This window comes from Mya arenaria, chromosome 11, assembly GCF_026914265.1.
Source record: "Mya arenaria isolate MELC-2E11 chromosome 11, ASM2691426v1".
Lineage (NCBI taxonomy): Eukaryota > Metazoa > Mollusca > Bivalvia > Myida > Myidae > Mya > Mya arenaria.
Genome location: NC_069132.1, coordinates 13227190 through 13239749, shown reverse-complemented (window position 1 = coordinate 13239749; position 12560 = coordinate 13227190). Strand labels below are relative to the sequence as shown.

At 35.3% G+C, this 12560-nt stretch overlaps 1 protein-coding gene across 1 annotated transcript; it reads left to right on the top strand.

Annotated features, from left to right (window-relative positions):
- The first annotated feature begins 5345 nt into the window (after positions 1-5345).
- LOC128209616 (uncharacterized) lies at positions 5346-10399 on the top strand. Its single transcript, XM_052913722.1, has 4 exons — positions 5346-5688; positions 8178-8393; positions 8913-9119; positions 9519-10399. The coding sequence occupies exons 1-4, from the start codon at positions 5413-5415 to the stop codon at positions 9708-9710; spliced, it is 891 nt and encodes a 296-aa protein (XP_052769682.1). The 5' UTR covers positions 5346-5412; the 3' UTR covers positions 9711-10399.
- The last annotated feature ends 2161 nt before the right edge of the window (positions 10400-12560 follow it).

Sequence of the window (12560 nt, the reverse complement as noted above, 5' to 3'; positions counted from 1 at the left end):
TTCATCTTTCATTCGTTTTAAGGGCGCTTTGTTTGTTTTTAATTTCGACTTCTCGGCTTGTCCCTGTAGTTTCTTTTGTATTTTTAAAACTGTTCGGTTGCCGGGGTATCTTAATTCACTTGCTTTGAAGACGCTGTTGCGTCCTTTTCCTTCAATATTAATTATTGGAGAACCATCCTGGAGATTCTTCGATCAATAGACAAAGTATCTAAAACAGTTTTTGAGATCTTAAAATTAATCGACACACGTTTTGACACATTTATGTGACCATGTCATGGATTATTTTAAAGAACGTTATTTAGTGATGTGCGTTTGCCCATCTTTCCTGCTACATCCTTGCTTAATTTAAATTTCCTTATTAAAACAACAACATAAACATAGACCGTTGTCATTGTCATGTTGAGGTCTACATATTGCTAAAACAAGAAATGCACGACCGTATTCTAAGAGAAAAGTAATTCATTTGAAAATTTGCAATCATGTTCTTTACACTTTTAACACGCAATAGAAGGTGTGTGTTTTATTTCCCCTTATTTTTTCATAGATGCAATTTTTGCCGGAATAAATAGATGACAAATTATTAATTGCACAGAAATGTTAACTTGAAACAGAATGTTGAATATATAGTATAGCATGACATACCGAATTCCGGTTCCATCACATAATGTGTAAACAACATAACAAGCATATACAAAATTAACCGGGTGCACTTTTTGGGATAAACGTAGCGAACTAATAAAAAGCAATGATTTTTATAAGAAGTATGTAAAGCATACAACAGTTTTTAATAAATATCTCGATAAAGCGCTGCCGCATGATCATCAATAATATCTTAGAAGATATACTAGTATGCATAATGTTCTCAATACTCAATTTTAAAATTATTGAGTCAAACATTGTAACGAATCGGTATAAAGAGTGATGTATAATGTGATTCACTACAGTTTACTGTATAGTTCTTATTTTTTGTTTCGCAAAGCTTAATAACGCATTATGAGTACTTGGGAAGAATTGTTTTATACGACTGTTTCTAAAACCCGAGCTGCCGTACCAGTGTAATGTTCACTTGTCCGTTTGACCTTATTTACTGTTTTAATTAAAACAACATATTTATTGATGTTTCCGGTTAATTACTTTTTAATAATAAATTTTTGTTTCACAATAAACCATATTGTGTGTTTTCTGTAGTGCTTTAGTAGTCGATTATTCGTCTTGCACAAAACTGCCTTACACACGCCGTGCACATGTCCGTATACGGAATGTGCAAACAGGAGTATACTTCAGCATATTATATTGAATTGGCATATGTTTTTATTTGCATAAATATATATTGATTTGTATATACCTAGTTGTACATGTATATGTTTGTAAAGTAAAGCATACACATAATAATACTTCTATCTGTCTATCTTCCATTGATGTCAAACCCCTACTGGGGACCAAGACATTTGCGCGTCAAGCTGCAATAATTTTAGTAAAGGTTGTGAAAGAAACATAACTTATAACAGCCTGGTTTAACTGTTCCAGGGTAAAGCAGGCCACTATGCTGGGCGGGACGTTGTTCCAATGGAACATTGCTCTTGAGAAGAAAGAGAATTTGTAGTAATCGGCGAAGGCAGATACTTATATGTACGAGGAGCTGTGATAATGTCGAGATGGTCTTATCAGTGAGATAATTAGCCGGAGATGGGGATGGCTATTAGGTTATGTGTTATTTTGTACATAAGAGAGAGCCTGTTATCTATTCTTTTATGATCAAGCCTACGTCACTGTAGAGACTGCATTGTGTCTGTGACACTTGATGTTTGTCCATAGTCATGCTTGGCCCATTGGGCAGTCCTACGTTGGACAGATTCAAAGTTGGTATATGTGGGTATCAGTGAAAGAACACCAAAAGACTGTTGAAAAATTCAAGCTGAGGACGGACAAGAACTTTGTAGGCAGAAGATTTCAGTGGTTCAGAGTGTGGGTGTCCCACGATAGATCTGAGGACAAGTCAACACCCAGATATTTTGCTAGAGATACAGAGTCTAGTAAGCAATGGGGAAAAGTGTACTGTGTTGGAATTGGGTTTGTTGGCCCTTGTTATGTGAACGACTTGGCATTTAGATGGGTTAACTTACATGTCCCATTCATGGCTCTTATGTTCAAGTATATCAAGATCTTTCACGAGAATTTTTGATTGGATAGGTGTTGACATATTTATAAGGATGGCAGTATCTTCAGCAAATATTCTGAGGAAGGTCATAAATGTAGACTAAAGAGAGTAGTGGCCGCAGTACAGATCTCTGGGGGACTCCAGATGAGACAGGTATGGGTCCTGACGACAACAACAGTCTGACGTCGGTTATCAAGAAACCCTTTGATCCATTTTAGAGCAGGGACTCTTATGTCGTAGCCATGTAGTTTTAGAGCAAGATTCTTGTGACTGACTTTGTCAAAAGCTGTGCTGAAGTCAAGCAACGATATTAAGGAATTTGACAAGATCATCAACCAGCAAAAGGAGCTTGGATTCACAAAATTGCTTTTCCCTGAAGCCATGTTGGAGTTCATAAAAGACATTGAGCTTAATAAGGTATTTTGAAATAGAGGATGTTCTAATGTTTTGCACAGAAAACACGTAAGAAAAATGGGCCTGTATGAAACAGGTCTGAACGCTCTCCCTTTTTGTAGACAGGAGCAACATTTTCATCCTTCCAAATTTGGGATAGAGATACAAAGTCAAGGGACTGTTGGAAAAGATGAATCAGAATGAGTGGAAGTGAAATCGAAAGGTTTTTCAGGATGATAGGCTTAATCTGATCAGGGTATGATGCTTTGTGGGGACTAAAGTTTGAGAGAAGTTTCTCTACTCCATTGGCTGTGACTGTTTGATAGGCATAAATAGTTTTTTGTGTTAGGTTTGGAGGTTTGATCATAGGAAGCAATATTGAGAATGTCTTCAAGGCAACATTGGTAGGATAATTTGGTGGATCTCCTTAGAAGATGTTGTTGATCGAGGAATCTTTTTCTATCTTAAGGTTTCACTAATTTATGATGTTTTTGGTAAGCTTTATCTCCCTTTCTAGTTAGTCTTTTGAGTTTTTGATTGACCCAGATAGATTATTTCTTGTGCGAGAGAGTTTAGAGGGGATAAATTTGTTTGCAAGGGAAGAAGGATAGAAATGAAAAATTTCCCATAGTTCTTAAACATCGAGAGAAGAGAATTTACCACTTTCAAGCATTGCCTGATGGTAAGCATCCAGTTCCTGCTTGATCGCATCCCAATTTGCTTTCTTATAGAGAGATATAGTCCATGGTTTCCGAGAAAGGGTTCTTACAGAAGTATTTGCTTGAATTTGGACAAAATCATGATCACTTATGCTATCAGAATACTGACGCTTTGGACAAGGGTTAGATTTGTTATAAGGAAAATATCAAGAATATAAGAGTTTATAGAGCGACTGATTGAGTATGGTTGCAGTCTTTAAGTGTTTCGATGATTTGTTTGTATTATAAGGGATGTTTGCAGTCAGTGGTTGGACAATGGTGGTCCCAATACATCTTGGGCAGGTTGAATTCTCCAGCGGTCCAGATGTTGCAGTTAAGTTTGCTGGCTTTATTTAGCGATTTTGCGTATTCATCCCAGCTATGCTGGTCGTGCTCATGGGGTTTATAATATGCTCCAATGAGAAGGGAATTACTACCAAATAAGTTTATTTTGATCCATAGATCTTCACAGTCTGATTGAATAGATTTCATTTCTTAGGCAACTATATCATTTCTGACAAGAATGAGTATTTCCTCGTCAGTTTAACCAGCCCTGTCTCTACGAAATGGTGTATACCCTTCGTCCGGATTGAAACTTTCGGTGTCAAACTGTTTTGGTTTAAGCCCAAATTCGGTTTCAATCACTATATCAGGTTTGATCATCAGTCCCTTGATTTTATGAAAATTTGGCAAATTCATCTTATCTTTAAAACCTTCTTTAGCTTACTCGGAGTGTTTTGGCATGTGACGTCATTTTCTTCAAATATTTTACACAGGTAATCATTTGGAAGAAAAGATTAGCTAATATATGTCGCTTTGTTTTAATAATGTTTTCAAAAATTTGTCTAACGTATGCTATCTAATCAAAGCACCGAAAAACCTTTAGACGCGATTGAAATGGGGCATGGATTGTAACACTAAATACATGGGGATGGGGGATTACGACGATTGAAGTGACATTTACAAAAACAAAATGACACAAGACGCCATAAAGATATAGATATGTTTGTTTCTTCGCCCAGTGTGGGCACAAGCGCTGTCAGCACATTTTTCACTTTTATGTATGTGCTCTTCACCCATTCCCATAGTTCAAATATAATTTGCAACTCTCACATAGTTGCCCGCAGATAGTCTTTCAGCGCCTCGCGCTTTAATTTTTTATATATAGTATGTATGCGCGGTACTGTTTGTGGGGTTTTGTGCTGTTCTTCAATGTTTCTTGTTTGTGATTTTTTGTTTTTATGTTATATGTCTTTGTCGTTTACCCAGTGCCATTAAACCGGGTCTATGTTTAAACGTTTTGCTATTCTGTAGTTTTTCACAAGTATTGGTGTAGTGAATAAGGTTTCATATTAATTAAATCGAACGCGACCCTGAGCGGATTTTCGAATTAGTGTCTAAAAATCGGTATACAAATAAAAAAGAATACGCCCAATTAGGAACTGTTTTTACATTTTCAATATTCGAAACAACATTGCTTCAAAATATATCACTGACGTCAATATTGAGACATCTACCACCTGTTTGAGTTCCAGCTGCATTAGCTCATATTTTCACCAATTCTTCGTTAAACCGCTATGAAATTTCTCCTTTAAGTCCGTCTTGTCAAAACGTTACACATATTTTCCTTCTCTTGTTTTGTGTATTTTATTTTTATTTTATTTTAGTCGCCCAAGTCGCATTCAACCTTAATGTAAGATTTATACAGTAGTTAGGTCAATTTGTAACTTTGATGACGTAGTTAATGAACCATTGTCAGATAAGTGTTATTGTATCATAAATACTATGCAAAATGATATATTAATACATTCTATTGTATGGAAAATAAATTGTACAGATGCGTGCATTTGTTAACATTTGAATTGCAATGAATCAGCACTCAGAATAGTGTATCGCTGTATAGCCCGAATGCAACAATAGTTATCTCCGCTTGTAAGTGAAAACGATGGTTATTCCAACATATATTGAACTGTTGATAATATGCTGAGTCTATTTTTTGTAAAACTTGGTTGTTTGATACCTGACCGTTTGGCAAGTCCACCTTTTACGTTATAAATATTCGCAAGAGCCGGCACAGTACTTCCGGCGTAACTACTTCCGGTTGTCAAAGTACCTAAAACTCGAAGATATTTATTTTGCCTTGAAATAAACCCTTAAATTAAAATGCCAGTTTGGTTTCACATCGACCATCGCTATTTCGTGTTTGGTGCATTTGGCGTGACAGCCAGTATTGCCATATATTCAACGTACAAGCTTAATTCTGAAAGGAGAAAGAGACGACAGGAAAATGTGTATGAATCTGAAAAACTGGTCAATGAATACCTCGTGTTCCATTATAGTTCACAGTCAGAAACATTAAAATATGATTTTGGACCGAAAGATTCACTCGAATTTCCAAGACGCTGTGCAGAACTTTGCTTGGAAAGTTTCCAAGATGGTGTAAGTAATTAAACTGACAATTTACATTTACTGTACTCTGGGGTCAAAACAACAACGAACTGGTCTAGAAAAGTCATTCTAGTCCAAACAATTGTGCATTGACAGATGTTTTAATGGCACACTCATGTACAAATTGTTTTCTAGCAACTGTTATGCCATTCATTTTTATTGGGATTCTGGGTTGAAGCATTATTATATCTAAAAAAACCCTCAAAAACAAGCTCAATTACCCTTATCTGTTATTTTTTTGTAGTTCCATGCAGTTATAGTCAGTAGCCAAAGAACAATTGAGTTTACAGTGTTTTTCGATTCCTTACTGCCAAAACAGAATCTGGTCTGGCTGCTTGTTTTCTCACCCTGTGACAAATAGCACCCAACAAGGGACCGTGACTGTATGTATTTGTTACAGGGTGAGAAAATGTGCAACCAGACCCGGTCTTAAACCTGGGTCCCCTCGCTTACAGGGCGAATGCTCCACCGAATGAGCTACAAGACTGCTTACACACCTTCTCAATACCTGAATAAGTAACCATACTGTGACATACTCCCCTGCCAATTTGGATTAAACAGGATTAAGAACAATGTGAACATGATCTCGATGATAAGGGTAGGATATTGTGTGTATATACAGTCATGGTCCCTCGTTGGACGCCAATGTTGCCAGATGGGCCTTTAGGGTTCATATTGTAAATCATGCTTCTCAACCAATGGTCTAGCGAAGAACTGCCCAATAGATAGATAACAATATTCTTTCGACGGCAATTCAAAGTGATATGAAGTTATGAGATATAAATGGTTCAATAATAGTAAAATGATGAAATGGTAGAACAAATGATAAAAGTGTACCTGCAATATATATGTAAACTATATATTGTAAATCATGCTTATCAAGTGATGGTCAAGCGAATAATGGCAGAGTTATTTTTTGCTAGACTTGACCAACCGCAAACAGTTAAGGTGTATAGGTACTGTTATTGGGTTAACTTGCATGCAAGTATATGTTTTAATGAGATGACATTGTTAGGGCTATAAACTGTCTTAACTAGTAAGTATTAAACATTAAATGTAATGGCACAAATTCCCCTGACATAATTATTTTTTTTGTTTTTCTTTTATCTTTTATGATTTGCTACTTATTTTGAAAAAAGAAATGACATCTGTATGTAAACCCTTAATGACAAAGACAATTATGAACAGTACTTGCAGACTGAAACATTAACATACAAGCTTTTATTTGTTAATTGTTTTTGTATTTGTTAATTTTAACTTTTGATTTGGTACCATTTACCTAATATGGTATTGTTTTTTGTTGTTGTTTGTGATTGTTGTTATATTTGGTTTTAAAGGGGCTAGACACTAGCAAGAAAAAAAGATAATTGTTAATAACTTACATGAAATTGATACTTTGTTTACAGCGCATTGAATCTTACTTTTTGATGTATCACATCGCTTATGACACATGTCTTTGTCACATTTTTTCTCTTCAAAATTTACTGGGATTGTCTACTACTTAAAAACCTAGTCAATATAAAAATAGCGTCGGTATATGTATCTGTAAAATCATGTGACTTTTCACATGCTATATGTACACACTTTAAGGGCAGGCAGTGATGCAAAAGTCAATTGAAGGACCAAAATTTAAAATGTTTAAAAATAATAATTTCTATTTAGCTTTGAGGTTCGATATTTAACAAGCATGAATCATTTATCTGTTGCAAGATGAAAAGCTGTAATTAGGAGTTGAGCAAAGTTTACAAATAAATATTTTATCAGATTTCCAATAAAAAAACCATTAACCTTTCCCCCCGGAAATGTCTTAATACAAAAAGAATGTTTATGAGTCAAATTTATCAGAACTACCCAATCAACAATGTCTTGGGGCTTTGTGTTGATTGCAGATATTTTAAAAAAGATTTATGCATTTTTGTAACCGGGAAATAAATTTCATCCACTATTTTTCTGATTAACTTTCATATTTGACAAGATATCATCAAGAACTCTCTAGACATTGTTAATTCTGTAGTCTGGGGCATTTCGACATAAAAACAAAGTAATAATGTTGACAGCTTTTCTGAAATGTGAATGCTTTTTGATCAAAATTTGATAAAATCTTCTTCTGTAAACTTTGTTTAACTCCTTATTACCCCAAACCATGTCACCAAGAATATATATTTCACTCCCCAAAAAGATCGTTCCTCAAAACTAAATAAAACATGAATTTTTTAAACTTTTTAGTTTTTGACCTTCCCCCACCCACTTTTGCATTCTGGCTGGACTCAATACCCTAAAATAATATTATAGATTTCTTGAAGAAATATTAAAATATGAGGGGTAAAAGATATTTTTCGCATATATATGTAATCGTTGTAGTAAATTTTAAAACCAACTCCAAAAGCCCTAGAGATTACATGACTTGTTCATCACTGAAATATAAAATAAATCCTACATGTATCTTCACAAATATTAATTGGTATTTTATATGTTTACAGGAAGGTATACCCAAAAGAGCCTTTGATATTGGCTGTGCTGTTGGGCGTTCCAGTTTTGAGCTTGCTGGGAGGTTTGAGGAGGTGGTGGGGCTTGACTACAGCCAGGCATTTGTGGACGTGTGTAATAGGTTGAAGGCTGACGGCCAGCTGGAATACTTCGTGCAGGATGAAGGGGACCTGGTTACACACCTCACAGCCTGTGTACCAAAGAACCTGGTAAGTAAAATTCCTAAAAATATGTTTATTCCATTAAAGATGCACTATTACTCCCCAAAAATATTTACCACATTTAATACTATTGCTTAAATATTTCAAAAAAAGATAAATAAATGTCGAAAACATGGTCCTTATGAAGGATACTGAGATTAATTTGAAAGAAATGTGCATAATACATGGTATTTCTACCTTGTGAGACTATAGTAGAACACAGAAAATCTTTTAGCATTCACCAATCATTTAATATTTTTGCATTTTCTGTTATTAAATACAGGGTTACAAACTTGTTATCAGTAATAAATATTTTCCATAAATGCATTATTTAGGAAGTAGTTAAAGGTTTATCAGTTGTTTGTTATACTAGTTTATGTATTAATTAAGATTAAGATTGTCACTTTAAATATCTAACTAGAGGCATTGTTAAGTATTATATTATTTTGTTATTACAATTCTTGTTTATTGTGTTAAAATAAATGAACAATAACATTTTCAATACTGACGTAACCTTCAATATTTTAGGACCGCTCTAGAGCTTCATTTATCCAGGGGGATGCCTGTGACCTGCCCACCAATCTGGGCACCTTCGGTTGTGTGCTGGCCGCCAACCTGATTTGCCGTCTACATTCCCCCTTCAAGTTCCTCAACCGGCTTGCAGGCCTTGTCGCTCCTGGAGGTATCCTGGTCATTACCTCCCCTTACACCTGGCTCACACAGTTCACTGATAAGGTGAGGAAGCTGAATTGAACTTATATTCATGGAATATGTTTTTAGATAAAAATGTATAGAAATCAAAAGCAGTACTGTACTGAAATAATACATGTACATGTATGGAGAGCCACAACATAGTGACAACAGTCTAAAAAATATTGTCTTCGTAAACTGTGCTGGAAGTATCAAATTATATTTATTGTACATGTTCACATTTTATTCAAAACCCTCGCCTGCTATATTTTGAAGCGTCATACATGAATGTCATGCTTTTGAGATGGAATATTGCCAATGCATTTAAGGCTATCATTGTGTAAGGTAGTGTTTTAAGAGTTGTCATTGAATATTATGACTTTATGACTTTTGTAAATTATAAATGTTTGTTTTTGACATTTATTGCTTGTATTTGCATTACAGAGCACATGGCTAGGTGGTTTCCAGGATAAAAATGGCAGGGAGGTGTACGGGTTTGACACCCTCAAGAAAACCCTTGGTCCACAGTTTGATCTCATCAAGGATGTTAATATGCCCTTCTTCATTCGAGAAACTGCTCACAAGAATCAGTGGTCTGTAGCCCATGCCACAGTATGGAAAAGAAAACAGGAATGAACATTATCAGATTTGTGTTACTTTTATAACTACTGATATTCATATGATATGTTAATGTATTCTGTAGTACCTGTCCATGTACGTTTGTGTCTGCTTTAAATTTTGTATTCATTATTTACATATTATTTTCACTAGAAAGTAACTTCAATAGTACAAGACTGTTGAACTGTTTTGATACTAGTTTGTTATTGTTATTATACATATATGTATATGACACGTTATACAAGGGAAAATATTGCATAGAAAAATATTTGCAGTTGTCTCCCTTTACCTGTTAGATTTCAACACTTGAACGGTCGGTAATATTACACTCATATTGAAGTGCAATTAGTATGGAAATGTAAACTACATTAAATTGTTCAGTTTCAGTTTACTGACCAATATGAACATGTACATGTCTTGGCCAGACACAATCATCATACAATATACACAGATGGCCACACACACATTGACTGGACGTTATCGCAGTATCACCATAATAATTATGTTGCTGCATTCTAATATGCAAATGATTTTATTTATGTAAATCTGTAAAATTGATTATTTGAAATACATTGTAGATGGTTTTATTAGGTATGACAATAATGCAATGGGTTTACCCTCTGTCTTATCGTCCGTCTGTAAAAACTAGACACTGCAATAACTTCAGAAGCAAGCAAGCTAGGTTAATGAAAGTTAGCATGTAGATAGAGGGTCATTAAAAGGTTTGCATGGGATTGCTTTTGTCAGGCAATATTTTGGTTGCTATGGCAATGAATACAGTGACAATACCACTTGTTGACCTTGGCATATTTCAAAAAATATAAAAGCTACATTTATGAAACCACGGACCTATAAACCATGGATTGGAGACTGCCCAATATGAGTGGTTTATAGGTCCGTGATGAAACTTGATCTGTGGTAAGAAGACCATCAGGAAATTATTCCTGTCAATTATTTTTGTTGAATAAAATATTTCGGCTGCTATAAAAAGATAAATAAAGTGTAAATATCTCCTTCCATCTTGAAAAGTGGATCCTGTGATAACTCAAGAAGAGTCCAAGCTAGGTATATGAAACAGTGTGTACATTTGTTATGGCGAATAAGGAAGCTATGTACATCATTCTTACTACGGCAACACAACCGGTAGAGGACAACTGCATTGCTTGCAATACTAGTGACTGGTTTTGTGATACTTTGGTTTAGTATGGTACCAATGTTAAGCCATCCCAGAGGCATATACAGGTACAATATAGTCTCTTACCATTACTTTCAGTCTTGTCAAGTTCGTGAAATATTAATGTCAGTCCGATATTTAAGGGTAACTGCTTACGTCAGTTATTCCCATGAGGTACGAGAGAGTTCAAGACATTTCATTACCCGTGGTATACCCGAGTTATTGCCATAGCTTTATTTAGGCACAAATGGCTAACAATAGCACGAACTTGGTGTTTACAGATCCTTTGTTTTCTTAATTATTTCTACAAACACTCAAGGCTTAGGTAGGTCAGAAGTTGAGAGTTATGGTGGATAATCCGACGTCTTTGTAGTCCAATGTTGATGTGTTTATTTTCAACTTCTGTCATGAATGGTGACTTTAAACTGGTCTTTAATTGTGTCTTTTAACCTCTGCTCAAATATTTGCTTTCACACAACACTGGGACCTGACTACTAATTCCATTTATCTTCCGAAATGAACGCCTTGACAAATGTCCGATCACGGAGACTTCTAACTTTCTAAATTATATTTACTGTTATATCAAAATTCTGCTTAGAAAAAAATAGAAATACATGAGCCAGCAACTTGTTTATTTGTCGGAACTTGTTTGGCTCAGCTATACAGAAAATATCGCTCTGTTCTATCATTATTCACTATCCATTTAATCTACGGAGGGTACCTAACATGAACCGACTACACAGGACTGATGTCAACGTCCCGAGTCCACTGTTGATTGAACAACATTTCACAAGATCTTGGAACAGACTGTGACTTGCGTGATGAGTTAAAAGAGGCAGGGATCCTGTATACTAGATAGGATGCCTTATAAAAGGTAAAGAGCCTATCGATGTATCCATTCAATCCGGTGAACAGTTTTTGGAATTATGTTGTAAACGCTATATATTAGAGCAAAGAAATCCCCACACTTAATTTGATGCTGTCATTTTCAATGATATACACATTGCAATGTAAAACTGTTGAACGATTGCAGTTGACAGAAATACGAAATAAAATGATACTTTTTACCATTTATTTGAATGAAAGGTAATTGGAATGAATAAATTGACAAAGGTTTGACCTTGAGAACCGATTCACAAAGTTTATTTGGAGGCATGAAATATATAGCATTAATTATACGAATATCGTACAAGTGCCATGAACCACTAAGGTAATGGTATATCATAATTTAGTTCATTGTTACAATAGAAGACACCTGTGTGCTCTGACAACAAGAACGCAAACACGCGCTTAATGTCAGACAAACGCTGACAGTTTTTCCTAGATACCTTTCATATGACACAACTATAAATGATGATTGGCAATTCTATAAGCCATTTAGTCAGAAGAAAGAAAAATGTGCCAGTCCGCTCTCGTCCTCTTGCGGTTTTGTAAGAAGGACTTTCTGGATTAAATCAAAACAAATATTGATTAAGTCAAACAAAATAGTGATAATGAAGCGGAAAAATGTTTTCTTTTGATGAAACAATACCATTGTGCATTACACCCGTCTGAATAACGGGGTGAGAGGCTTTACGGGCGATTAGCGGCCACTCCGGGCTTCTCACCTGCCCATACAATGACCAGGGCGGTCAATGATAGTGGACAACGTAATGGGTTACGTGATTGCGGCCTCATCGTATGTATTTACTGAT

What these genes read in the sequence shown, in the direction of transcription:
- LOC128209616 (XM_052913722.1), top strand. Translation starts at nt 5,413, where the DNA reads ATGCCAGTTTGGTTTCACATCGACCATCGCTATTTCGTGTTTGGTGCA. An exon ending in CCTGTGTACCAAAGAACCTG is followed by an intron (nt 8,394 to 8,912) that starts GTAAGTAAAATT and finishes TCAATATTTTAG; the next exon opens with GACCGCTCTAGAGCTTCATT. An exon ending in TCACACAGTTCACTGATAAG is followed by an intron (nt 9,120 to 9,518) that starts GTGAGGAAGCTG and finishes TTTGCATTACAG; the next exon opens with AGCACATGGCTAGGTGGTTT.